This window comes from Balearica regulorum, chromosome 1 (assembly GCF_011004875.1).
Source record: "Balearica regulorum gibbericeps isolate bBalReg1 chromosome 1, bBalReg1.pri, whole genome shotgun sequence".
Lineage (NCBI taxonomy): Eukaryota > Metazoa > Chordata > Aves > Gruiformes > Gruidae > Balearica > Balearica regulorum.
The window spans coordinates 139,589,700-139,616,129 of NC_046184.1; the positions used below are offsets into that span (position 1 = coordinate 139,589,700).

Genomic DNA, 26,430 nt, shown 5'->3' on the forward strand with positions numbered 1-26,430 from the left:
TGTACTTTTTATGTGATATGTTACTGGACAGTCTGCTGGCTGAATCCTGTACCTTCCTCAGCTTCTAAGTAGTCTAAGCATGTAGCCCTTATTTGTGTCTCCCAAGCTGGATGAAGAAGTCTGTGATTATGAAGCTCAGCTTCCTAAGTGTCATGGACATGACTGTAGAGAGAAGCATGTGAGATATTTCACCACATCTAACAATCCGGGAGTTCTGAAAATCTGCTATATACGTTCATCTTTTCTCTAAATCCATAATAGGCCACTATTTGATATTTACAAGACAATTAAAGGAAGGAGACAGTTATGAAGTTGTTTGTTTTGTTTTCAGTTATCACACTCTCAGTTCACCTGGTTGATTTTCTTCCTCCCTCTTCTCCTGAGGCATGTGTGCTTGTGTGTGCGCATAACACCCCCCCCCCCCCCCCATGCTGGCAGTCTTTATTATATATTTGTTGAAGAAAAATGAGATGTTGCATGGCTTGAAAGTAATTTAGCTCTTAAGTGTTCCAGACGTTGCCCTTGTTACTGCAGTGCATGTTTATTTATGGATGTATTTGTCTTATGGAGATGAAAAAAGTCATTGAAATTCCATGCAAAAAATAACCTGGTCAAGGTTTGCTTTCACTTAATGTATCTGATTGGAAAAGGAAAGAAGGATTATAATTGGTTCTTAGTCTTTGGGGTACCCTACTTGGGGGGTGGGGAGGCAGGAGTATGTTTTTTTTCCTTGCATTTGTCTTGATAATGTATCAAGTAGCTGCTAAGGGACTTGATGAAATGTGATGCAGAATAATAAATTATGTTCTGCAGCCTTCCGTGCTTCTACGTGAGGTGAGTGTGTAAGCACAAAGAGACTGGTACACCTCCAAGTTCTAAAAGCATTATATTCAGATTAGCAGGTCACTGGAGATGCGTTGCTAATTGTTTTAGGGAACTCATTATGGGTATTATCACATATTAATTATGCATGGTAAGTAGGAAAAAAGAGGGGGGAAAATCCTTCTTTTATGATAAATTGCTCACTGACTTATCTTTTTTCTTTCAAGACCTTGAGCATTTTTTGGAGATGCCAAACAGTGCAGTCATTGAATAATTAGATTTTAATTAACAAGAATTTTCAAAAAAAAATGTTTTTAATGTCTTTTTGGTTATAGCAAGCATGAATAAATCCTCTTTCAAAAAGATCTAGTGCACTGATCCTCTCTGTATCTCAAGTTACCTTTGTAATCACCCCAGAGCTTCTTGTAACAATGCTTTTCAACAGTTTCAGGACAAAGAATGAAGACTGAAACAAGGAATTGCATTGTTAGCAGTATTTTTTGGTTGCTTCTTCATAAGTTGTTGTCATGGGGAGACCTCCAGAAACCTTTGAAAGACTAAATAATACACTAAGGCTGGGGGAGGGAGAGTTCATTTGTTTCTGCTTTTTTGCTTAAGTTACTTGCTTTTTGTGGAGAAGAGGTAATTTTCAGGGAGCTGGTATTCATGGCAGGGTTCTGCTTATTCTGTTGTGTGATAAAGAATTTGTAAGACTATTTTGGCACGGTTGCAGAAAAGCTACATACAGGACCATCAATTAACACTGACAAATTATTTATAGTCTAAGCAGGGCAAAGCATTTTGCTCAGTCTGATTGCTGTATCACAAAATAAGTGCACTTACAAGATGATTACAAAGTGTACTCCATAAAGCAATGTTTGAGAATTTTTTTTTATTATTATTGTAATAGACTGGGGTATAAAGATAAAAGACCTTGTAGCACACGCAAGAGCTGAAGAAGTGACAGCTTTATCTGCTGAAAAAGGATGCTTAACATTTCCATTCCAGCATCTCTTTATCTTAGAATAATAGTGTGATTCAAAGCCAAGAAGAAAATGGTTCAAGTTAAACTTTAGTAAGAGTGAAGTGACTCTGATTTACAGTAGAAAACAATTCCAAGCAGTGGTAGAAATGCTGTCCTCCTGTTCCATCAAAGAAAGCTTTTCTTTTTTGTCCAAATAGTACTGAACATAGGAATTGCTGTTCATGTTCAGATTCAGTGACCATCTCATTCAGTACCATCTCTGACGACAGCTAATACAAGAGGCTTAATAATCACCTTTTAGCTAGAGAGGGTTAGTTTATCCACTTAAATTCTGTTGCTCCCATATCAAGTAATTGAAGGTGATTTTTTTTTTTTTTAAATACTTTAATAACCCTTTTACAGTATTTGTTTTGGTTATCTATTTTTTTATCCTTGATGCTGATGACTACCTGGTACAATGAATTCTGTGAATCTTTTGCATATGTTCTGAATTTCTAACCTTTGAACTTCGTTGAATGTCAGCCTTTTTATTATATTACGAGTGAGAAAAATAAGAAGTAATTGATCTGCCACTCATTATTTTAAGTACTACTCATCACGTCTCTTTTTATTTCTTGTTCCATAAGTAAAACACTTCACAGTCTGTGCAGACACTCACAATCTGAAAGCATGTGTTTGGGATTTTTACTTGGGGGTGGGTTTTTATTTTTTTTTCCTCATAAGCATTCCGATTGCATTTTTTCAGACCCTTTCTATCAAAAAAAATTTAATGAAGAATAATGTATGTGGCATACAGTACATAGAGTATCCCAGATGAGACAGCATTATATATGTCTATGAATATATACACTATCACCCACGCTCTGAGTTTTCACTGAGCTGTCTACAATAATGTCCAGTACTTATAAATGTACATGTCATTTATCTTTTTCCAGCTAATGTGTATTGCTTACATTTCTTGACCATTTTATTTCATTTGACACTTGAATTCCCAGTAGACTACCTTGTCACTCCAGGTTTCTTATCCCAGCTAACCTACATAACTTTGTGTCATCAGCAGAATTTACCAAGTATAGAGGAAAGGCTTACTAGTCAATAATTCCCTGATTAACACCAGAATTTTTTAAAATGCATCTACAACTACTTTCTAAAATAGTAGCATGGTAAGGAGAAATGGTTTTTATTGTTAGTAACTCTTTCACTTCATAGTTTAGTTGCTTCAAAGCCTCAGGGTCTTGCTGACTAGCAAAGACTAGCCGATGAGATTTCATCTATTACTGAAAATATCTTCTGTTACAGAGCATGTTTTCCTCCATTAGGAAATTACCCTCTTTCTCCTGAACAGATACCTGGCCACTGTGATCCATTCAGTTGCTGTCTCCAGAACACATTGTTGCATCCTGCAGCTTCAAACTAAAGAGTGGAAGCATTAGAGGTTGCAGCCTGTTGTCCTGAGCTTCAAAGCTATTACAAACTCTAAATATTACTGATTCAAAAAAAGTGCCATGGGCAAAAAAGCATAATAGTATGTAACTTATCTTCCTGCTTTTCACTTTCAGTAATGCAGTTATCCCAAGAGAATGCCAACAAAACCTTTTCTTCTATGAAGAGTGATCATGTATCTTAGGTAGATGTGTTTCCAGTTTTAAGATTAGCAGTGATATATCCTTTGAAGACTGCTTTCAGTTGTGAGTTTTTAACTTTTTGGGCAGAAAATTTTCATTGAGAAGATTTTTTTTCTTAAACTTCAGCAAAAAGTGTTTGCAGTTATTTTAATGTTTTTCTCAGAATATAATATTTTCTAATTATAGTAATAACTAGTATAATGGTCATATGATAACTTCCATGAAGAGTTACATTGTGTAGAGCAGATGTTTGAAATTTGGGAAGCTGGGAGTCCTGCAGTCAGATGTTCTAGAAGTCAGGAATAATGCTATGACTCTACCATACTATGGCCATTACTAGACCTGGGAATGCTCCTGAGTTTTCTGATGTTTGTGTGCCATGGCTGCTCACTGTGTACATCAGGTTTATACTTACACGTTAAACCCTGAGGGGGAAAAAAACCACCAAATCTGTGTACGCTGGATGATAGGCATGGATTCTGCTATGGACAACTATATATATGATCTATATAAACAGCTGAGACTAATCACTCCACACACACATGTTGGCGTTTATTTAACAAATTTTTTTGCTTTTTTAGTGAACAAGGTTCCAAGTTCCTATTTTAGATGACAAGCAAGTATTGTCCCTCAATTTTGTCCCACTTGTTAAAGAGTTAACAGAGGTCATTTGTGATAGAATTAAGAAGTGAATCAGCCAGCTCTGCATTAGATTTCAGCTGTATTCTCTGCTGCGCTGGTCCAGCAACGAGCAAAAGTAGTTTAAGCAAGACAAATTTCAGTTAATAGCTCAGCAATAGGAAGCAGAGGAAGAAGAGAATGTACCAATGATTCCTGAAAGAGTGTACTTTTAAAGATACTACTGAAGAAGGATGAAGAGTGTAGGCATGGAGAATGTACAAGGCACAAAGGTCAGCATGATATAAGACATACAGCTGAAAGTGGGAGAAAGAGATAAAGAATGCAATTAAGTGAAAGGATAGAAGATGTCTAGGGAGTAGAAGGAAATAAAAGCAAGACATACAGTAATTGTGGGTAAGATAATATAGGGCCTTGAAGGTGAAAATGAAAACTTGAATTTGTGACTGCATTAAGTAATCTATATAGCTTCATTATAAATTACGAAGAGTTAATAGTGTGCAGTAGCCCATTTGTCCTTAACGTTTTTCCAAACATTTTTTAGGGAGTGTAGATGAAGAGTCAGGAAACAGTAGATAAGTTAATGATATATATATACTGAAATAGTAAAAGCATTTACGTTTTTGAGGCTAAGCATTCTGTCTCAAGTGGATTGGTAGATGATGTGACAGGGCTAACATTACAGCCGAAACTCTTCAAACATTTAGGATGCTACATGTCTAAATTTAAACTCTCATGAAGGTAGTGGAAAGAAGTCAGCTGCAAATATATGCTTTGGCATTTCTATCAAAGCAGAGGTTTTCATTAGAAACACTGATGTCAGAGTTTCATCTTCTATTCTGTCTTGCATTAACTAGTAATTCTAAGGCATTTGGACGATTTATTACTGTCCGTTTCTCCTGTCACTTGATTTTTCTTTTATCCTAGCAATCAGCTGAAGAGCAAGTATGCTTGAAAGATGATGGTTGGCTTTCATGATGAGGGTGGTGGAAGTCTGTTTTACTGATACGTATTTACAGCTCTTCTTGACAGCTGTGGTGTTAGTACACAGAATCATAGAATGGTTTGGGTTGGAAGGGACCTTAAAGATCATCGAGTTCCAACCGCCCTGCCATGGGCAGGGACACCCTCCACGAGACCAGGTTGCCCAAAGCCCTATCCAACCTGGCCTTGAACAGTCCCACAGAAGGGGCACCCACAACTTCCCTAGGCAACCTGTTCCAGTGCCTCACCACCCTCACAGTAAAGAATTTCTTTCTAACATCTAATCTAAATCGACCCTCCTTCAGCTTGAACCCATTACCCCTGGTCCTGTCACTACACTCCCTGATAAACAGTCCCTCTCCAGATTTCTGGTAGGCCCCCTTCAGGTACTGGAAGGCTACTGTAAGGTCACCCTGGAGCCTTCTCTTCTCCAGGCTGAACAACCCCAACTCTCTCAGCCTGTCTTCACAGGAGAGGTGCTCCAGCCCTCTGATCATCTTCGTGGCCCACCTCTTGACCTGCTCCAACAGCTCGATGTCTGTCTTGTACTGGGGCCCCCCAGAGCTGGACACAGTACTCCAGGTGGGGTCTCATGAGAGTGGAGTGGAGGGGGAGAATCACCTCCCTTGACCTGCTGGTCGCGCTTCTTTTGATACAGCCCAGGACATGATTGGCTTTCTGGGCTGCAAGCATGCATTGCCAGGTCATGTTGAGCTTTTCATCAATCAACACCCCCAAGTCCTTCTCCTCAGGGCTGCTCTCAATTCATTCTCCACCCAGCCTGTAGTTGTGCTTGGGATTGCCCTGACCCACGTGCAGGACCTTGCACTTGGTCTTGTTGAACTTCATGCAGTTTGCACAGGCCCACCTCTCCAGCCTGTCAAGGTCCCTCTGGATGGCATCCCTTCCCTCCAGCGTGTCGACCGCACCACACAGCTTGGTGTCGTTGGCAAACTTGCTGAGGGTGCACTCGATCCCTCTGTCCATGTCGCCAACAAAGATGTTAAACAGAGCCGTTCCAAATACCAACCACTGAGGGACACCGCTCATCACTGATCTCCACTTGGACATCAAGCCATTGACCACAACACTTTGAGTGTGACCATCCAGCCAATTTCTTATCCACCGCGTGGTCCATCCATTGAATTCATGTCTCTCCAATTTAAAGACAAGGATGTCATGTGGGACGGTGTCAAATGCCTTGCACAAGTCCAGGTAGATGACATCAGTTGCTCTTCTCAAATCATGGGAAGCATGACAGCCTTAAATTTCTTTAAGATGATTAATATTCAGTGGAATAACTTCCTTCTTGTTTCTCTGATGTTTTTGGGAACTGATTTTGTTTTAATAATATAGTGTTAGTGAAGAATGAATGAAACATTCCATAAGTCAGTTATTCAGAAAAGACTTTCAGTGTAGTTTCTCTCAGAAATTTTGAAATGTATCCATTCTTTGCAGGAACAATTCAGTCTCACCAGCTTTCACACCGTTTTTAAAAATCTGGGAATTGAGTCCTTAGCTTCTCTGTCTGAGTTAGTATGTGATCTGGCTTTGTGTAAAGTGATTACTAGTAAGAGCTTCAGGCTCAATGTCAGTCCAAGGATGAAGAAATCCATCACAGAATGCTGTATTTTAATAAAAGGATTTCAGTTACTTGGCAGTATGAAGACATGATAATGCTTGTGACATGCTGTGCTGTATTGCTTTAGGATCAGACTGAACATTGGAATAATAGCAGCATCGAGAAGAAAGAAAAAAATAGGATGTCTGATTTGAGCATCTCTTTTTCTCCTATTGATTTCTATATTTAGTGTAGTGTATGGTATGCCAGCCCTAGTTATGAAGACCTGTGAAAGAAATTACTTGGATTGCTGGTCTTGCATGTTAGAAATCAAGCAGCATGTGGTGCATAAACTTGCATAGAATTGGATACATCCTAAGGAAGATCCACTGCAGGATCCAGCTGTTAGGTTGTATGATAAAAGCTTGTCTGCAGACCCATGAAAGAGCTCAGAGAGGCAATGGCAGGTGGGGGATCCCACGTCACACCCTGCCTGGCTGCTCCCAGGCCCACCGCGGGAGCAATCAGCCCATCAGGGCCCATCTCCACAGGCCAGGGGAGCACAAAGTCCAGAAGGCAGATGGGAGCCCAGATAAAGGACTCGGAGGTAGGCACAGCCTGTCCCAGGAGAGCCTCAGCCCCACTGTCCAGCCACGAGAGCCATCAAAGTGAATCATCCAGCCATGAGATGCATCAAGGTTAATCAGCGCTGGATCTCCTTTTGGACTGAGGGGAGATGGCACACAGTATGGGATGCAGGGGAAGAACATTTTGGGATTGCTCAGGATTTATTATGGGGAAATAGAGGGATAAGGAGATAAAAAGGGGCTGGATGTGTGTAAAATAGGTGACCTGCTTGTCTGGCCATGCCCTGCTCCTGACCAGCGCAGTCTGTCCTGTCTTATTAAACTCCACTTCTAACTCTTTTCCTGGCAGAGGGACATCTGTGCTGTCTGCGTGTGTGTATGGGAACCTGAGTGCCAGCAACCAGAGTTGTACCACAGAGCAGGTGCCCACGTGCCCATGGTGCCAGCGGCTGGAGCCAGCGAGGGTCTGGGTGCTGGCAGCTGGGCTGGGACCACGGGACGGTGGGACCGTGTGCTGACAGCCAGCAGCCGGAGGGACCGGGGCGAGTGAAACCAAGTGCCAGCCCCTGGTGTGAGACTGCTGGTCGCAGGGGCCCGGCCCTTGTGTCTGCAATGCCAGTGGCTGGTCCAAGTGTGTGTGGATGGGTGAGTGCGTGAGCACTACTGAAGAGCCAGCTAGGCGAGCCTGTGGGTTCATGTGAGTGCTGAGTGTAACTGCGTTGATCTGTGTGGCCAGCCATGTGGTCATTTATGTATGTGTTGGTGTGCATGTGCCTGCTGGGGATGTGTGCTCAGCCTCACTAGTGTTTCGACCAGGTGGCATGGAGCTGTGGCTGCTTCCCCTCTGTCAGGCTACCAGATTAGGCAGCAGTAGCCCATTCCCTAGGATCATGTTTCTCTCCATAAAGGGAGACTAGGCAACCAGTTCAGGTGTAGATGTTACAGCTAGGTATCTTAGCCCTTCTGTTTCAGTCTCCTAATAAAACCCCTCCTTTCTAAGAATCTCTCAGAGCCATTTGAGCACTTTCACCCTAGTTTCCTAGTTTCTACTGTAGGATCTACAGCAGATCTACAGTATCTTCTCCCATATTTTCTATTGCAGTTCTGTTGGGACAAGTCTCGCCCCATAACATCACCATACTGTCATGACATTCCTCAACCCCCTGACTCTGGAAATGGGATGTCCTCATTTTCTGGACATAGACTAAGAGATCAAAAGATGTCTAAAGCTAATATTGACTATATTGTCAGAGAATCATCTTAGTTTATGGTAGAAAAAAAATCTTTCAGTTGTTCAAATATCTGTTGATTTTGCTTTGTATTGCAGAGGTGCCAGGAAGTGGAGTCTATGAGAAAGTCCCTTTGGTCTGACAGGCAGGGCTTCCTTTAGGTAATAACTGTTCTAACATGTGGTAGGTACAAAAGGTCAGCATATAGTGTACTGGTAGTATTCTAGAAATTATTCTTAATGCTTTGAAGGATTGAAAACTGCAGCAGAGGAGTGCTTAGGGCTACTTAATAAATTGTTTTAACTCTTCTGTAGAGTCTTCTGGTTGGAATAAACCTTGCAAAGTAACTATTCCAACTTTCTGAGAGCAAGTCAGTACTGAATTCAGACCAGGTTGCTCTGAGCTTATCCAGTAAGTTCTTAAAAGCGTCCAAGGGTGAAGACCACGCAGCTTCTCTGCGCAACATTTTTCAATGCATAATTCTTGCTATGATTTTTTTTTTTCTTTTTGTGTGGTGGTGTTTTGGGTTTTTTTCTTCTCTCCTTACATGTAGTCAGACAGAACCTCTGCTATTTCAATTTAGGACCATTATTTCATGTTTATACTATGCACCTTGGTAAAGCTTGGCTTATTCAGCATTTCCTCATAGGGCACGTTGGTACATGCCCAGCCATCTTGGTGGCCCTCTGCTGGACTTCCTGAAGTGTATCATCATCCTTCTGTTTTCTTCTTTCCTAATTTTAATGAACTTTTCAAACATAATCCTTACATATTTGAGAATTATTATGCTAAATATTAACAGAATTTTATAGTTAACCTTCTGCTCAACAGAGACTACTCACGTAAATTATGAGTCAAATAGCCTTCCAAAATTATTTTTATTTTCTTGGTGGTGTCATTTTGTTCTGTGTTTAAAGATTTGCAGATCATACACAAACCTGACGCTTCTTTTAGCTTTAACTCATGGCTAAGGAGTTGCACAGCACGAAATACACAAGTAAACAAAGAGCTGTGACCATGTTCTGTTTCCCCTTCCCCTCCCATCCATATTGCCCAAATGGGGAGCATGTTCTGCATCATCTTCTGGGCAGAGGCCATCCTCCTTTCAGTGTCATGAACACCTTCACTTTAAATTGTTTCTCATTTCTGTGCCCCTATTTGATTTGTTTGATGTAAGTTACTGGTACCAAAGATTTTTTCCAATAGAGGTAGTCACTGGTCTGGTTTAATTTCTAACTTTATGCTTTTTTATATCCTTGTGTCTATCAGTTCATAAATACTTCTTTCTGTTACACTTAGAATTTCTTTCTCTACCATGCCTTCCTTCCTGCTTCAAGGAGAAGAAGAAAAGGGACAGATTGTTTAAGGAGAATGTGGATTTTCTGTTTACAGAGCAATAAATGTTCTGAAATGAACTGCAATTGTATATGTTGTAAAATTGCTTTTGTTTGACAGGTTAATAAATCTCAGTCGAAGGTCTGAATGACTAGAGATATTAAAAGCTTCTGTTGCCTGACAAAAACAAACAAACCAACCATCTTTTTGCATTTCTTTATAAATACAGCAAAAGACTCAGTACTATTTCAGTTGATTGCGGCTCTCATTTTATTTGCAAATATCTTTTTTTATGGGTCTTCCACACAGTTTGCATTTTTCTGTGGAGAACACAAATAAAAATCACCTCAATTGGTAAAAAGTTAAAAATGCTGTGATCCTTCAACGAGTACACATGTTCATGGTGCAGACAAGGAAGTGCCAAACCTTCTATTGCCTTCATAAGTTTTTGCTAGTATCAATAAACTTAAGAATTTTAGAGAACCTAAATCTATGTTTTCAGACCGACACTTATGTTTATCTTCTGGATTCATCAGTGTTTTGTCACTTTCATGCACAAATGTGTAAGACAAATCTATCCTATATTCCAACCTCAACAACAAAGTTGACTAGCATTTCTTTTGATAAAAGGCATTGGAAGCAGTATTGTAAAAATAGTTAGAGCTTGGCTGTGGTCATTGATGTTACGATTAATTAAAAAAGTAGAAAATAATTTGTTAGTTGTTTAGAAACCCATTTTTAGTGGAATGCAGACAGACACTGGGAGGAATAAAAACAAAAATCTGTCTTAATTTTTCCAGTGTGCCTTCTTCAGATTCAGCAGCAGTTCCTGGGAAGGAAGCACTTGGAGAAAACAGTAGGCAACTGGATACAATTTTGAGTGGTACACTTTACTGTGTCTGATACCTATTGGAGATACTTCAGGATATAACAGCAAAGTCACATGGAAGTGTGGGGTATGAATTACTGCTGATTTTGCTAAATCTGTTAGGAAGTTTAAACAAGGAGCTCACCCGTTGCATTTTCCAATTAGAAGTCACTCAGGCAAGCAAAGTGTTATTTCGTATGTTTGAATTAGGTTGAACAATGACAGTGAAATATCAGATAATGTAGAATTTAAGATTGCTAACTTTGGTTTACCAATGCCTTCCCAAAACATGTTTGATACTGTGCTGGTGGTACTTTTATATGGAATTGAAAAACATTTTTAGTTCCTGCCAAATCCCCATCATCCTGGGGGTTTGCTTCAGTCCTGGGAAAGTATTGTGGAAGTTGCCTTTTTCTCCCGAGCCTTTCCTGAGTTACTATTCTTGATATTTTACTGCATTTGATGTTAGCTATATAAATGCATGCAGTTTTATATCTGTATATATATATATGGAGATATATATCTTTATAGAGATATATGCAGATACATATTTTAAACTATATACTACATAATATGCATTTGTATATAACAAATGTGTCGAATCCAGGAGCCTGATAGAAGCAAGGCTGCAGCAGCTCCATGGCACCAAATCCAGCCAGCTGTGAGGCTGAGAGCGTATTTCCAAGAGTCACACGAGCACACACAGCATATACGATGTGCATTTATGCACATACACGTGCCAGCCCCACAGAACAGCACGGCAGACGCTCAGCACTTGCACAAGCACAAAGAGCACCAATGGCCTCATCCTGTTCCCCTCACTGGCTGATTAGGATGAAGGTCTATTAGTGCAAAGTACATACATATGTGCATTGAGGATCCCTCCAGCAGCTAGATTTAGGCACTCAGCTGGCCCCGGATCCCAATCTACCCAGCTGTTGGCAGCTGGAGGCATGAGCCCCCAAGGCCACAGCCCCACTCTAGCCCTCGGTGCAGATACTTCTCCCTTTCCTCTCACCCACACCCACGCAGTGGATGGCTTAGACACAGCCCATGTGGTGGTCCTGGATCCTTGTGCTTTCCCCTATCACCCGATCCTTGTGCTCTCCCCATCACCTCCCACAGACGGTCTTTCGTGCGCACACAGACGGGTCTCTCCGACAGCCCCAGACGCCATGTGTCTGCAGCATCTGGCCAGGGCTACCCTGTCCCTCCAAGAGCCAGCGCTGCCTGTGCTCTCGTATGTGGCTCCCAGGCCACTTCACCACATGCCAGCTAGTCCAGCGTGTCATTCACTAGTGCTTGCAACGCTCACTTGTTCACCCACCCTTGCTGCAGGTGCTGCACTGTGGGCACATGGGACCCCTGGTCCCACAGCAGGGCTGGCACTGAGACCTCCACACACAAGTGCATGCACAATAGTTTTCCTTACCAGGAAAACCGTCAGAAATGGAGTTTAATTGGAGGAGACAGGACAGGCTGCAGTGGCTGGCACAAGCAAGGCTGAGCACGTGGACTGATGGCCCCTGCTTGCACCCCACCAGCCCCTTCTGTCTCCCATTCCCATGGGGAACCTCGACCCATAGAGCCTCTCCTACTGATGTGTCCCAGGGCTCCCAGGGACTCCTGTGGCACCAGGAGTGGCTGGGCCAGAGGCCTCCACTGCCCCAGCAGGGCTGCTGGGTCTCCCCCACCCCATCAGGCACACAGGGGTGAGCTTCTAGTAGGCTGCTGGCTGCTGGGGGGTCCTGGGAGCAGCTGGGCAGGGTGTCATTCAGTCTCCTTCACCTGCCCTTGTTGGTCCTGCCCTGCTTCTTGTGTGCAAAGACAAGCCCTTGTATTGCATAAACTAACATGTGTGCATATACATTTGTATTTCTAGATATGAAAATATACAAATATTTTCAATATACAAAATATATCCCTCTCTGTAGAAACATACTTGGCAATTTTAACTCTTAAAGTTCCACAGATGCTCTTTGGACTTATTAGTAATGTAATGTTTCACAACCACAGAAGATCTGGAAGGAAAGATTCTTATTAATTAAAAACTGTCTACCTAAACTGTCCTCCTTTGCTCCAAGGAGGGTAGTTAGGAAGGCACCCAAAGCAGGGAGAAAAACTTTTTTTAATCAATAGGGAAGTAGGAGAACACGTGGGAGTGAAGAACCTCAGCTGGCAGCCTGCAGCACTGCGACTGCTGAGCACAAGAATATCTGATTGAGAAAAGCATTTGGAGTGTCATGAGCGTCTTTGCTCTCTATCTAGATGCAAGATGCTGCTAATCTGAAGAAACTCAAAATGACAATTGTCACTTGATTTTGTAAGATTTTCTTCCTGTTTCTTCTGGTAACAAAGTTAAAACTTGACCTGGTTGAGATTATAATAACAGTAGTTCTAGATAGAGTAATTGTTTCTTTCTGGTTTTATCCCATTGTCTCCTGATATTCCATAAAACTACTTGTTAAATTGCTACTTTACTTATCAATGAGAAGACTGTTCTCTCTGACTTTGAAAGTATTGAGGTGTTTTATCTGCAAATGCAGGGTCAATGGAGAAAATAGAAGTTTTAGTGTCTTTTCTTGCATTGTTTTCCTAGACTAGAACTTACAAACCTTTGAAGAATACAAAACCAATGTGTTTAGCTACACCTTCAAGACCTGCAAACCCAGCACATATATCCCCAAGACAGTCTATGTATGGATGAGAAATTTCAATCCTCACTCTTTAGACGTATTTGCGATTTGATTTATAAATTTTCTCTATTCAGTAATGAGTCTTACCTGTATCTCACTGTATCAGAAGTAGCTGAAATCAATTAACAAAGTTTTAAAATATAATAGAAAGCACTACAACTTGTAGTCAGAAAAGATGGGGAAAAAAGATTACTTGAGATATTTCCTGTATACTGAATCATGGTGTTTGAGATTCTCCTTTGCTTCTTCACCTGACAGCCTGTCCTCCTTTTTTTTTTTGTAGTCAGAGCATATTTTACCTGGTAGCCAGAACATATCTTTCAGTGGATTGTGTGGCAGTGATACTTTGTCACCTTGACATACCTGCTGCAGTCTGGTTTCCCCAGGGAATCCTTATATACTGTTTGGGAGCTGAAGCTTCCAAGTTATCAGCAAAATGCCGCTCGTAGCACTCAGCTGCCTGTCAATTTATCCAGATTCTTGGCAATACCTGTGGCAGCATCTATTTCTGAACTGATTGTGTTGCCATATTAGAGGTGGTTTCTTTCAGGTCGTGTGTTGTGAAGGTTAGAGCAATATAAAATAACTGTTTGCGGCATGCCATGGTAGTCTTGCTAGTAGATAAATACACATAATTTGATTTTAAAAAGAAGAAAAGAGAGGTGGGCTATGCTTAGGCAGACACAACTTAGTTTTTTCCCAAAATAAGTATCTAAGCACATTAATTCTTATTCAGCTGCTTGTTTGTAAGTTGACTGCAAGCTTTTGTAGAGAAGGCAATTTGCCTTTGACTTAACAGTGAAGAAGTGTGTTTATATAAGTATTTGGGTGACCAAGACACTTCCTAATGGAGTGTTTTATATTCTCATCATAAGTTCTGTAATGGTCACTTAGCAATATGTTTTGTCTCTATTTTTTGCGTATTTGTCATTCAAGCCCTTAAATTTAGAAGTTCCATTACAGTGCCATCTGTGTCTGCACCAGAGAGTGTGGCTACACACTTTTGAACAGGAAAGAAAAGCAAATTGATTTCTTACTCTCAGAAAAAAGATAATTATGATGGCTGTTGGACACCAAGTTGACCATGAACCAGCAATGTGCCATTGTGGCAAAGGTGTCTGATGGTGAAGAGGGTTGCCAGCATGTTGAGGGAGGTGATCCTGCCCCTCTACTCAGCACTGGTGAGGCCACATCTGGAGTACTGTGTCCAGTTCTGGGCTCCCCAGTTCAAGAGACATATGGACGAGCTACTGGAGGGAGTCCAGCAAAGGGCCACAGAGATGAAGAAGGGACTGGAGCATCTCTTGTATGAGGAAAGGCTGAGCGAGCTGTGACTGTTTAGCCTGGAGAAGAGAAGGCTCAGGGGAATCTTATTAATATATATAAAAACCTGAAGGGAGGGTACAAAGAGGATGGAGCCAGGCTTTTTTCAGTGGTGCTCAGTGACAGGAGCAGAGGCAATGGGCACAACCTGAAACACAGGAGGTTCCCTCTGAACATCAGGAAACTCTTTCTTTACTGTGAGGCTGACCAAGCACTGGCACCGGTTGCCCAGAGAGGTGGTGGAGTCTCCCTCCTTGGAGAGCTGCCTATGGGTGTCCTTGCTTGAGCAATGGGGAGTTGAACCACATGACCTCCAGAGGTCTCTTCCAACTTCAGCCATCCTGGGATCCTGTGATTCTGAGTCCATACAAGATTTATGGAGCATTTGCTTATTTTCTGTGTGAGTATGTATGTATATTATGTGTGGGCATCTGTAATCCCTAACATAGTAGCACAATAATATGGCAGTAAGCTTTAGAGTAACAATTCAACAGTCACAGAGAAATGGACACGTTTAGTTTAAACGGGAAATCAACCCTCATCTCTTTTCCAAAGACTCACTCAAACTGTTGAAGGTCAGCAAATGCAGGATACTTCAGACCAGTGGATTCGTTAGGTTAAGTGGTGATTCTTACTTTTAATATAAAATCATTATTGTGTTGGATGAGCAAGTACTTTTCACTTAAGCATATGGCCTGTTGCAGTGTTTTGAGGACTTTGCCCATGAGAGGTTGATTTACAGGCAGATAGGTGGTAGTTTTCCTTTTAAATTAGTCTGCCATCTGTCAGCTTTATACCCTGTTGACATCTGGACATTATTTCTGATTGAAATATACAGATGAGAGGTTTTTTTAAATAAAAATGATATTAAGAAAAAGCTGATGAGAACATAGATAATGATAAACTTGTTTTTTTGAAGGACTGAGTACCCGAAAGAAGTTACTTATGGCAAAGTTGTGTGACAAGCATAGTTAGCATGCTGATACCATGGCTAGTCTTCTCAAACTAATGTTAATGTTAAGCCAGTGTCATGGCTGTGTTAGTTACTAATCTAACATATATTAAACTGAATAAGCCTTAGGCTACAGAGAAAGAGACTTTCTGTATAGAGACCATATATACACCATGTATTTATACACACGCATACATACACAATGTTAAATAAGCATGTTTTTCTATTTTTGTTCATTGTGTACTCTGAAACATTCCCTTACATCTTGCGCCTCTTATTCCTTTCACTGAAAATGACCTTTTATTCTTCCTGTAAGCATGCTTTTTGAGTCAAAATAAGAACTGATTGCCTTTGGTTGAGGTGACTAGTAGCCTTCTCTTCTCTGGTAGAGCTGGTCTAATAGGAAAAATAGGCACAACTTGATAACTGTGGGTCATCAGTGCATTTTAAAAAGTGTTTCCATGCAGTCTTTTAAATAGCTGGACGATATTATTAGGGAAGTTTTGACAGAAGTGTTTTGAAATATATTGCAACAGGAGATAAGGACTTAAATAACTTTCTACATGTGAATTCATTGTAAGAGTGTATTAATTTTCATATTTATAGGAACATTTGAACTTGGAGTTGACAGTGGAAAGAAATTTTTTAGAGGAGTAGTCTGTTTTAATGATTGATTCACATAAAACTGCTTGACATTCACTGGCTTTCCATCTTACAGTTTTCATAGCTTGAAATACCTAGATAATTATTGCTTCCCTAAAATAAACAAAGCAAGGTGATAAAAACAAGATAGAGAACAATGTGAAAGAGATTACTTCTCTACTGAACTCTTTAAAAAATAATTTTGACCTATTTTTTAAATTTTCCTCTTATTCTTAATGCATTTTTTTTTACCAATAATAATTGTAAAAAAAGATCTAGTAGATCTTGCTGTGCACTTAAAATTAATCCCTCAATCAGGGTTAGGAGAGTGCTCTCCATTGAATTAATTGTTTCTCATAATAAATAGTTGAAAAGGAGTATTCATACATAGTATATGTAGAAATATGGTGTTTATTATTCTGTTACTTTTGGTGATAGATTTCATGTTCTTTAGAAATACTATATGTAGCAGACAGAAATACTTTTCCAGGTAGAGAAAATGTAAGAAATGTTGAGTTCTGAGCTCTGTTTGCCTGCACTGTCAAAGCAGCTTTGCCAACTAAGGGGCTGAGAAATCATCTTTTGAAATCATGAGGGCAGTTACTTAAATAGATCTGATTATTGATGTAATGAGGCATTTCATTTCAGATGTGATATTTTTAGATTGCAGTGGCAGAATAAATTTTGGAATTGTGACGGTCGTAACTGTAATCCCATGCCCACAGCTGGGCTTGTGTTGAAAGAGCAGGTTGTGCAAAACTTTGCAGAGCCATTTTGTGTTATTACATACGGTCTGCTCTAGGCAAATGCAAGGCTTGCCAGGAATAAGACTGCAGTTTGAAGGGATGAATGCCTCTATGATTTAAACATTGCCCAAAAAGGAGGATTTATATTCCTCTTCAGTCTTCCTGTTCACTCCCAGCTGTTACGTGGTTGTTCTCCAGTTTATGAGCCTAATAGGAGAATAGTTTTCTACTAGGGTACAGAGTTGACTCACAGAAGGGCACACAAACACAACACCCGTCACTGGGAGACAGATGGAAGCATACACCGGTTAACAGGAGATTAGAGAAAGAGAAGGAAGAAAGAACCTTTCCTTGGCAGCAAAGCATTAGTTTGGCTCAGTTACTTTTGAAATTCCCTCCTAGGAACAGGTGAGGAGCTGAATTAGGAGAAAATTGTCTAATATGGTCACTTTTGCTTTTATCTTAAACATGTACATGGAATTTAATCTAATGGCATATGATAGAAATACATTAAATTGAAGCATCTATTATCCTTGCATAGATGTAACAGACTAATTTTATAACAATTACTGTTAATACTATTGCTATTTTACCAGTTCATATTGTAGTGGAAATAGCGCTTTGAATATCAATGAGTTCAAAAGAAAACATTGAGGTAATTCTGTTGTAGCAGATGTCCCCTGAAATGACCCAGACTCATAGACCTTAGTACTATTGTGTTTCAAAAACTGAAGGTTTACAGGTTTGCATCTCTTTATGATGTTACTTTATTTCCTTTTTCAAAATAGTGTGTTTATTTCAGATTCTAATGGTTCTTCCTAATGCTGATTATCTTAAGTTTATTCCTCTTCTTTGGCTCTTCCATTTCTTTAACCCTCTTATGAGGTGTGACTCTTTCCAAGATACTATATTTTTAAAGATTTTAGGAGTTTTTCTTGGTTTTGGTTTGTACTGGAATAAAAACAGCTTTTAATTTCCTGCTTTCATTCTCTTATTTTTTGTGAAGCCAGTACTATTAAGTTATTCTTCCAAGCAATATCATAAAAAATGGTTATTTTTTTCTTTTAAAAGTTACTCAAACCAATTTCCAACAGAGGGTCTTTAAGATTCAGTTCAAGTGTTTACCCAAATCCAACAAATTAGGAGTTAATATTTTTCCCATCTTGCTTTTGTACTTTGTTGTCCACCTTCCTCTAGAAAATCTATCTTGAGAACAGAGAATTGTCATTTTTAATATAAGTATTTGTTTCCAGTAGTTGAAATATGTAGATAATTATAATTAGACTGTTGTTAGTGTTTTGTTTATTTTACTTAAAGTTGCTAGTTTGTGGCTTCGTGCTTGGAGTTTTATGCTATTAATCTTAAATATTCTAAAAAAGGTAACTTTGGCAGTTTGAAGTTTGAAATAAACATGCTTTTCTTCCTGATCATGAAGAGTTAAAGTGTAACCCAGCTACATCTCACCAAGTCACTCCAGACTGGTGACACTGTGTCCTGTACAGTTCAGTGAGAACCTTGTACTGGATAGAAAAAGACCTTTTCCATGACTCTTTTTTCACTCCCAATGAAAACCTGTTTACAGGTGAATGCCTCTTCTCACCCTTTCTTTCTTTACTGAAGAAATTAGGAAATTAATTTCTGTCTGAAACATATGTGGGTTGTTATTAACACTTCTGTCAAAGATTGTACAATAATTAAGATTCTGTTTAGATCAGATTAATGTACATTTCAGTATGCAGGCTGGTCTTTCTGTGAGGGAAAATAACACTGGTCAAGGAGATGTTATAGAACAAGAAGAAACTACTGCCAAAAAATTGCGCTGCTTGAAAAAATTGGATGGCTCCGTGAGAATCAGCTGCCTTCTGCAGTACCTGCTGAGTCAGCTGTAGGCGAGTGGTGGTGTACACCACTGTTCCACAAAACAGGGAAGGATATGCGCCATCGTCAGCCTGCTGTGGTGCATCTGCGACTTTGTAGGCATTCACTGTGGCAAAAAAGTCATTGCATTTATTCGGGAAATATTTTTGATACTTAGTTTCAATTTGAAACTTAGAATTTGGATTCATCAAAACAGCTCCTTCTTTGGATGTACCTAGTCCATATCATTGATGTGTTTGCTCAGGAGATTGGACCAGCCTCTTCTGCAAGGTGCAGAGTGATTGTGCAGTAGGTAACAGGCACAAGCTGGAACTCAGGAAACTCCTGCTAGGTGCTTGGAAAACCATTTTCACCATAGGGGTGGTGAAATACGGGAACAGGTTGCCCAGGAGGTATGTGGAATCTCCATCCTTGAAGATGCTCAAAGCTCACCTGGTCAAGGCCTTGAGCAGCCGGCTCTGGCTGGACGTGTGTTGAGTAAGGGTGGTTCTAGGTGGCCTCCAGGGATCCCTTCCAGTGTAAATTATCCTGCGGTTCTGAGCTCTGCATATAAGGTGCAGGTACTCGAATGTGTTGTGTATTACATGTCAAGAAAGTCACTGGTGTTAGTAAAGATACTTCCGTGTGGGACAGCAGCACAGATTAACTATTTCATTGCACAGAATTCCTTTCTAGGCCACTTTTAGAAATGTTACACAGCATGAGTAGCCTCAGCAGAGAGCATCTTGAGTATTTGCCTTGTGTCCTCCGTAAGAGAACAATACTCTTCTATGGCTAATCCAAGCCGCAGTTGATTGAGTTAGATTTCTGCTGCCAGGATAATTGGACACTGTTTCAGAAACGCCTGGGAATTTCTTGAGGCCTGTAACACAAGTTGCCATACAAAGTTCCCAGTGTGCTGTCCTCTAAACACACAATCCTCTGTGAAAAGAGTGCTCCAGCCATCCGGAATGATCAGAGTAACCCCGCATGTAAATGTGACCTTCTCCCTGCCTCACAGAGCCGCTGTGTCTGGGTCCGACTGTCACTCACAGAAGCACTTTCTTTCACTTGATCGAGTCGGGAAAACAAGCAAGAAATTTGAAATTTCTCCTCCTTCTTCCCCATCCAAACCATTTTACTTCTTCTGTCCCACCTTAAGATAACATCCTGTGAACTGGTTTGTGAGAGAGTAGCTGCTGGTGTGGGCTGAAATGTGAAGTGGCATAAATGCAAGAGCTGGAAATGCAGAGTAATCTAATTATGTGGAGATGTAACACACTTCCTTTTTTTCCATTTTTTTAATTATGCTAATGATTTTTGGTTTTATCTTATAAGTCTTCTGGTAAATAATTTGATTCTTACGCTGGTCTGCAATGTACTCCTAGTAGCCAGTTAATAAATATCTGAATTAAAAAGCATATGTGCGTATAATTTCCAAACAGTTCTTAATATGAAACATTGAATCATAAAGAATGGTGGCTGGTAGTTAGTATTCTGGATACTCTGATGCCTTATTCATTTGATGATGTTTCCAACTTGTTTGTTCATTTGTTATAGCATTTAAAAACATCTTGACTTACTCCTCATTTTCCTTAATGGAACTAAGTCGTGGGGCTGTAAGCTGCATAATTTTCTTAAACAGCATATTTAATATGATTCTGTTATCCCTGGCTAGCCAAACTGGCATATGTCCTTGAAATAAAATGAAATGTACTTCATTACTGCTACTGAGACTTTTCCCAACTATTTCTGAGAAGAGTGTAAGTCCAAAGATTAGGAGAGAAACATTAATCAAGTTACTTCATTATTGTTTTTTGTTAATTTTTCAGAGAGTTAACACAGGTGGAGGCCAAAATTGCAAATACTGTAGCTATTTAAAATGCATTTATTCAATAATGTTTAAGTAACTCTGGTGGTAAATGGGTCACCCAGAAATACATTTTCCCCTTGTTCCTAGATATTTTGTATATCAAAGCGCAGGAAAAAAGAAAACACAATTTACCTAAAAAATAGCCCAGCATCTGTGTTATGACATGTTATTGAAGTTGATGGTGTTTCCTCTCTCTTTTTGTGAATTTCCACAACCTCCCATAAATGATAAGCAGCATCTTTTCAGCATCTCAGCATTTTGTAAGGGATATAGATGGGTCTGTGTTCTATTCTGAATTATATTATGGTTCTTGAAAATTCCTGGGTCACTCACACTAGTGACACAGTTGGTCAGTAGTGGAATTATTTTGAAAATCTGAAAAAAAATTGAGCCAAGAAGGAAAAAGAGATAACAGTTGTTGAACAAAACAAAAACCATGATTGCATTAGTAGTATCTTTCAGACTGATAATTTATTTCTTAGATTCTACTTAGTTTTGAATTATGACCATAGAGTATGAGCTAGTTTTTCACAATGAGAAAAGTAAAAATACTTTTGGAAGTGAACAGTCCACAAGTTACCTGTAGAAATTAAAAGTCTGACCGTGTTCTGGTTCACACAGATGAACAGTCATTGTGAAATCAGTGTGGGCTGGCTGTGCTTGGTGGATTTCTTCCTGCAGCCTGTTTTGAGGCTCACTTTGATGCCCATTGAAATCAATGGGGACTTCTTAGTGATATGATGGAATTGGAATTAGGCCTTAAATGCTTATAGAAGACTGCATTATGCATGTATATGTAAATCAATGTATAAGGTTTCCAGAGTGCAAATTTTACAAATAACACATCACGCTTTTGACTAGTTGATTTGATCATAGAGGAGAAAAATCAATTATAAATAAAGAAGTTACAGAAGTATAATATGCAATCCATAAGAAGCCCCAAACATAGTATGTCACATTCTGATACCAAATGTTTCTGTGTCATCTGAGGACAGAAGATACAATAATCTTCTACTGTCCCTTCTCACCAACCACAGAAAGAGACCGGTCCTGTTCAGAAGTTGGAGAATGAACATAGCAATAACCTCTCAGAGGTCTTACCAGCCCTTTTTGAAACTCTGATTTGAAACCTCAAAATTCCACTGTTTTCCCTTTTTGCTTTCATTCAGCAGTAGGGAAGAATAAAATGAATTATTAGTCTTAATTTTTAACCACTTTTGTCCCCAGAATGCCTTTTGATTTTTTTTTTTTTGGGGTGGTTTGTTTTTGTTATTTTTTTTAAGTCAGAGTACATACATACGGTAGTTTTGAAATGGAGTTTTATGCATGGTGGGAGAGTCAGAAATTCTGTAAGTAGTTCCTCAGAAACAGGGTCATTTTAACTTAGTTTTGTGTAACAGACCACAAGGTAAATGCAACAGTGATAACAGAAAAAAAATGAAAACTGAAGCTTTATATTTTATCATCAATTCTATAGTAGCTATTTCCCATGGAGCATATGGAGAATACAATGTAAAAATAATAATGTATTAAAAAAATATTTAGGGAAGAAAAGGAAGGAGTTAACAAATACTCAGTTCCTTTTCTTCTCACTCTTTTTGTCAAAAGGAATGAAATGCTCAATACTCTTACCACTAAGACTCTGGTTCAAAGACAAAGTGCTGAAATGTGTGGTTTAGTCCCTGTGTCTGCAAATGTTTTCACTGAGATTAAGGGCCTAAACAGACTCAACCAGAACCAGCAAGGGAAGATTGTTCTAATACAGTGTGAAAGAATTTGAAGCTATAATTACCCATTTTAAAGACGATGAAAATTTTCTTTTAATTCTTTCTTTATAGAACAATAGATGGTAGTGTTTAATTTGTAGATGAGTTCCATGTGTATAAATTATGCCATCTTTAGTCTCTGTTTTAGTATTGATACAGTAGTGTCATATGTCATCAAAGATATTTATTCAATAAGCACTCCCCATGCATATGTATTATCTACACAGGTTTTTCAAAATCTTAATTTCAAAATTAATTTTAATCTTTTATCTTTCCAGACTTCTTGGTTATCACTAATTGCAATAACAGTTATGGATATCTCTGTTTTAGTTACATAAATATTCCATCCAGACATTTACAGTGTGTAGGCTGGAGAGGGTCTGCTGCACATGCCAAGGGTCTAACTAACATTCTTTTCTTATATTCTTAAATTTCATGTAGGAAGATGAGGTAATGAGATGCTGCAGTGATTTTATTATTTCTTCCTTTGGTTAAGTGATTAATTTTTCTTTTTCCAGATTCATAGAGTGAAATATAAATTAGTATGCTTTACTACTTTACTTTTTTAACCATCTAGTTCATTCCAAAGTGAAAATTGTCCTATATTAGTATGACCTTCTGAGAGATCTCATAGCAGTAGTATTGATCAGTGACACAAGTTTTAGAAATAATGCAGAGAAGCAGCCAGAATCTCAGCTGAAGTCTGTATAAATCTCATCTGTCTCTCTCAGTTGGAGTGATGCTGATGTTGCAATACTTATGCAAAATGGGGAAGAACTTGGCTGCTTTCGTATCTCTAAATTTAGTATGTGGGTGGGCCAGGACAGTGAACAGTTTATAACATCTCTGTGCAGCAAAGTTAATAAATCCATTTTGTATGTGAACCTCTGTAAACCTTTCGTCATCCATTAAAAATATTGTGCTGTTGACAATAAGTGTCAGTAGCAAGAAAGACTGAAGGAAGACCTGGTATACTTATTGCCTGTAACATTAAAGCCACTGTAATTATGGGTCATTTGCCTGGCTTCTTTGGTAATTAAGAGTTTTAATTGCTTCTAGTTCCAGGGAATTAGTTAAGCTTTTCATTATGCATATTGCCTTCCATAATCATCAGCTCCTCTCATACAGTAAGCTTAGTGACATCATGGAAGTCAATTAGATCTTTCCAGGCAGAGCAGTGAAGTACATTTCTTTGTATGGGCTGGATTAGAAAAGGTTCCTGAAAGGCCTTGATAATGCAGTTTTGTGCAACATTTAAGCTTACTCTTCAAAAGACAAAGAGTTTAATTTACTGTCCTCACAGTCCTTAGGGTAACGAACTAAGGTATTGTCAAGAACAAAACCTATAGGCATAACTGTGCTTCCGTTCTAATAGCAGTTGTTCCAAGCTTTGCCGGATCACTTGGTTACATATTTGTGGTGAGTAATAGTGATAATGCGCAACATTTGAAAATACCACATTGTTCAAATTGGAATTTGGTCGCTGTATAAAGGAAATGAGCGCAAAAGAGATTGACGTGATTCCATTGGCTCACTAAAAATCATTACTTAGATTTTACTTTATTACATGTAAGATAGCCTCTTACTTTCTCTTGGCAGACTCCAAGTGGTTGCTGACATGTTGATGGGCAAGAATCAATATTTTAAAAAGAAAAGAAAGCAGAAAGAAAAGATTGATCTCCTCTGCCTCTTCCACAGTCTCTGTTACAGATGGGTGTATGTCCTGGTTCTGGCAAGGATAGAGTTAATTTCACAAGGAGCCAGGACAGGTGACCCAAGCTGGCCGGGGGCTATTCCATACCATGTGACATCATGCTCACCATAAAAGGGGGGGGGGTAGTCGGGCGGGGTGGGGTGGGGGTGGCGTGGTTTCCACGCAGTTCTGGGAGGGGTTGAGTGTCTGGTCGGTTGGTTGTTGGATCGGTAAATTGTTCTCTGTTATCACCCATTGTTACTATCTGTTATCAGCACTGTTGTTGATTGTTTCCCTCTCCCTTGCTGTCCCAGTAAACTGCCCTTATCCCAACCCTCGAGGCTTTGCCGTTGTTTTTCCGTTCTCCTCCCCAGCCTGCTGGGGGAGGGCTGAGCGAGCGGCGCGTGGTGCTCAGCTGCCGGCTGGGACTGAACCACGTCAGTATATAAAAGGCAGACATTTAATACATCTTAAAAAAATGTTTTCTTTGAACATTTGGCAGGTTGCAACTTGGTTGTCTTAGAGCACAGCAGAACAAACGTTGTGCATCCCTAATCTTCCCTGGTGAAATAGTTGTGTGTTAGAGAGCCTAAAAGATGCAGTATGCTGTTGTATGTTCTCCCTGTGTGTCATATCTGGATTCAGTCAAAACTTAGACTAAGTTTAGCAAATTGTTACTCTTACCCATTCAGTATTAGTTGCCACAGTCTATTGTGTTGTGAAGAAAAGGATAAGAAAATTCCTCCCGGGTGTGTAGGAAGGGATTTGGTAGATCAATAATGACTGTAGAGAAGGGCCTAATGCGTGACAGAGAAATTTGAGATAAGAACTGCACTGTCTGAAGGGTGTGGGGAAAATTGCACTAACCGTTCCAACATCTATGTTGAATTACTGAAATTACTTGTGGCAGTATTTTTGGTATTAGTAGAAGTAGCAGTGCTAATAATACTGATAATAAATGCAGTCTGAATTGCAGAAGTGTGAGAAAGCACTTGTCAGTGTAGCTCACATTTTTTGGATGGTTGGATGCCACTGGTTGCTTTGGATTGTCCATGACCAGAAATTCAAACTCAATATATATACATTCTGGAATGAATTACAGAAGCTTTACCTTTACTTTAAGCTTGTGCTTAAACCTGTCGCTATAAAACAAATCACTTACGAACATCTTAATAACCAGTTGCTGGGATTTAAGTATGCACGTTGATGTTTTTTTGAATTGAAATGAATTTAACGTTAATTACCAAGCAGGTGTTCGATTTGAGAGGTTTGCCCTTGTTCTAATTAGGGGTGTCTAAGCCAGAAATTGAATTTAGCTTTCCTACTAAGCTTTATTTGGGATAATTCTATTAAAAAAAAAAAGTTTAAAAGTTCATTACTTCAAAGTAACATTATTCTTTATTTTCTTCCCCTCACCTCCTTGTTTCTCAGTGTCTTGTGTTTGAAGATTCACCACTTGGAGTCAAAGGAGCCTTGGCAGCAGGAATGCAAGTGGTTATGATTCCAGATGAAAATTTGAATCCAGATCTTAAAAAGGAGGCAACACTACTGCTGAACTCCATGGAGGATTTCAAACCAGAACTGTTTGGTTTACCAGCATATGATTAATGCCTAATGTCTATGAACATGCACTTGACTGGAGATCAGGAATGAAATTTTATTATGATTTTATGATTGTTTTGCATCTTTTCCTCTCTTCCTCAAAACTAGAGCACAAAAAGAGCAACTCTTCCACACAGTACCTTTGAAAGTTGACTGGAATGTTTATGATTTGTCCTCATGATAAATGCTAAATTAAATCAGCATTTTGTCTTGTGAAGTGAATCCAGCCTTGTTCTCTGCTGTGGTGGGTTAACCCTGGCTGGAGGCCAGGTGCCCACCAAAGCCGCTCTGTCACTCCCTTCCTCAGCTGGACAAGGGAGAGAAAATATAACAAAAATCTTGTGGGTCAAGATAAGGACAGGGAGAGATCGCTCACCAATTACCGTCACAGGCAAAACAGACTCAACTTGGGAAAAATTAATTTAATTTGTTATCAATCAAATCAGAGCAGGTTAATGAGAAATAAACACAAATCTTAAAACACCTTCCCCCCCACTCCTCCCTTCTTCCTGGGCTCAACTTCACTCCTGATTTCTCTGCCTCCTCCCCCCCAGCAGCACAGGGGGACGGGGAATGGGGGTTACAGTCAGTTCATCACACGCTGTCTCTGCCGCTTCTTCCTCCTCAGGGGGAGGACTCCTCTCA

The 26,430-nt window shown here is 39.7% G+C and overlaps 1 protein-coding gene across 1 annotated transcript in view; it reads left to right on the forward strand.

The window, feature by feature from the left end:
• Positions 1 to 26,007, forward strand: part of PUDP (pseudouridine 5'-phosphatase) — a 74,666-nt gene extending 48,659 nt beyond the window's left edge. The window contains exon 4 of the mRNA XM_075736303.1: positions 25,615 to 26,007. Within this exon, the coding sequence (XP_075592418.1) occupies positions 25,615 to 25,791 (177 nt within the window). The 3' untranslated portion in view covers positions 25,792 to 26,007. The remainder of the gene's footprint in view (positions 1 to 25,614) is intronic.
• Positions 26,008 to 26,430: the final 423 nt, after the last annotated feature.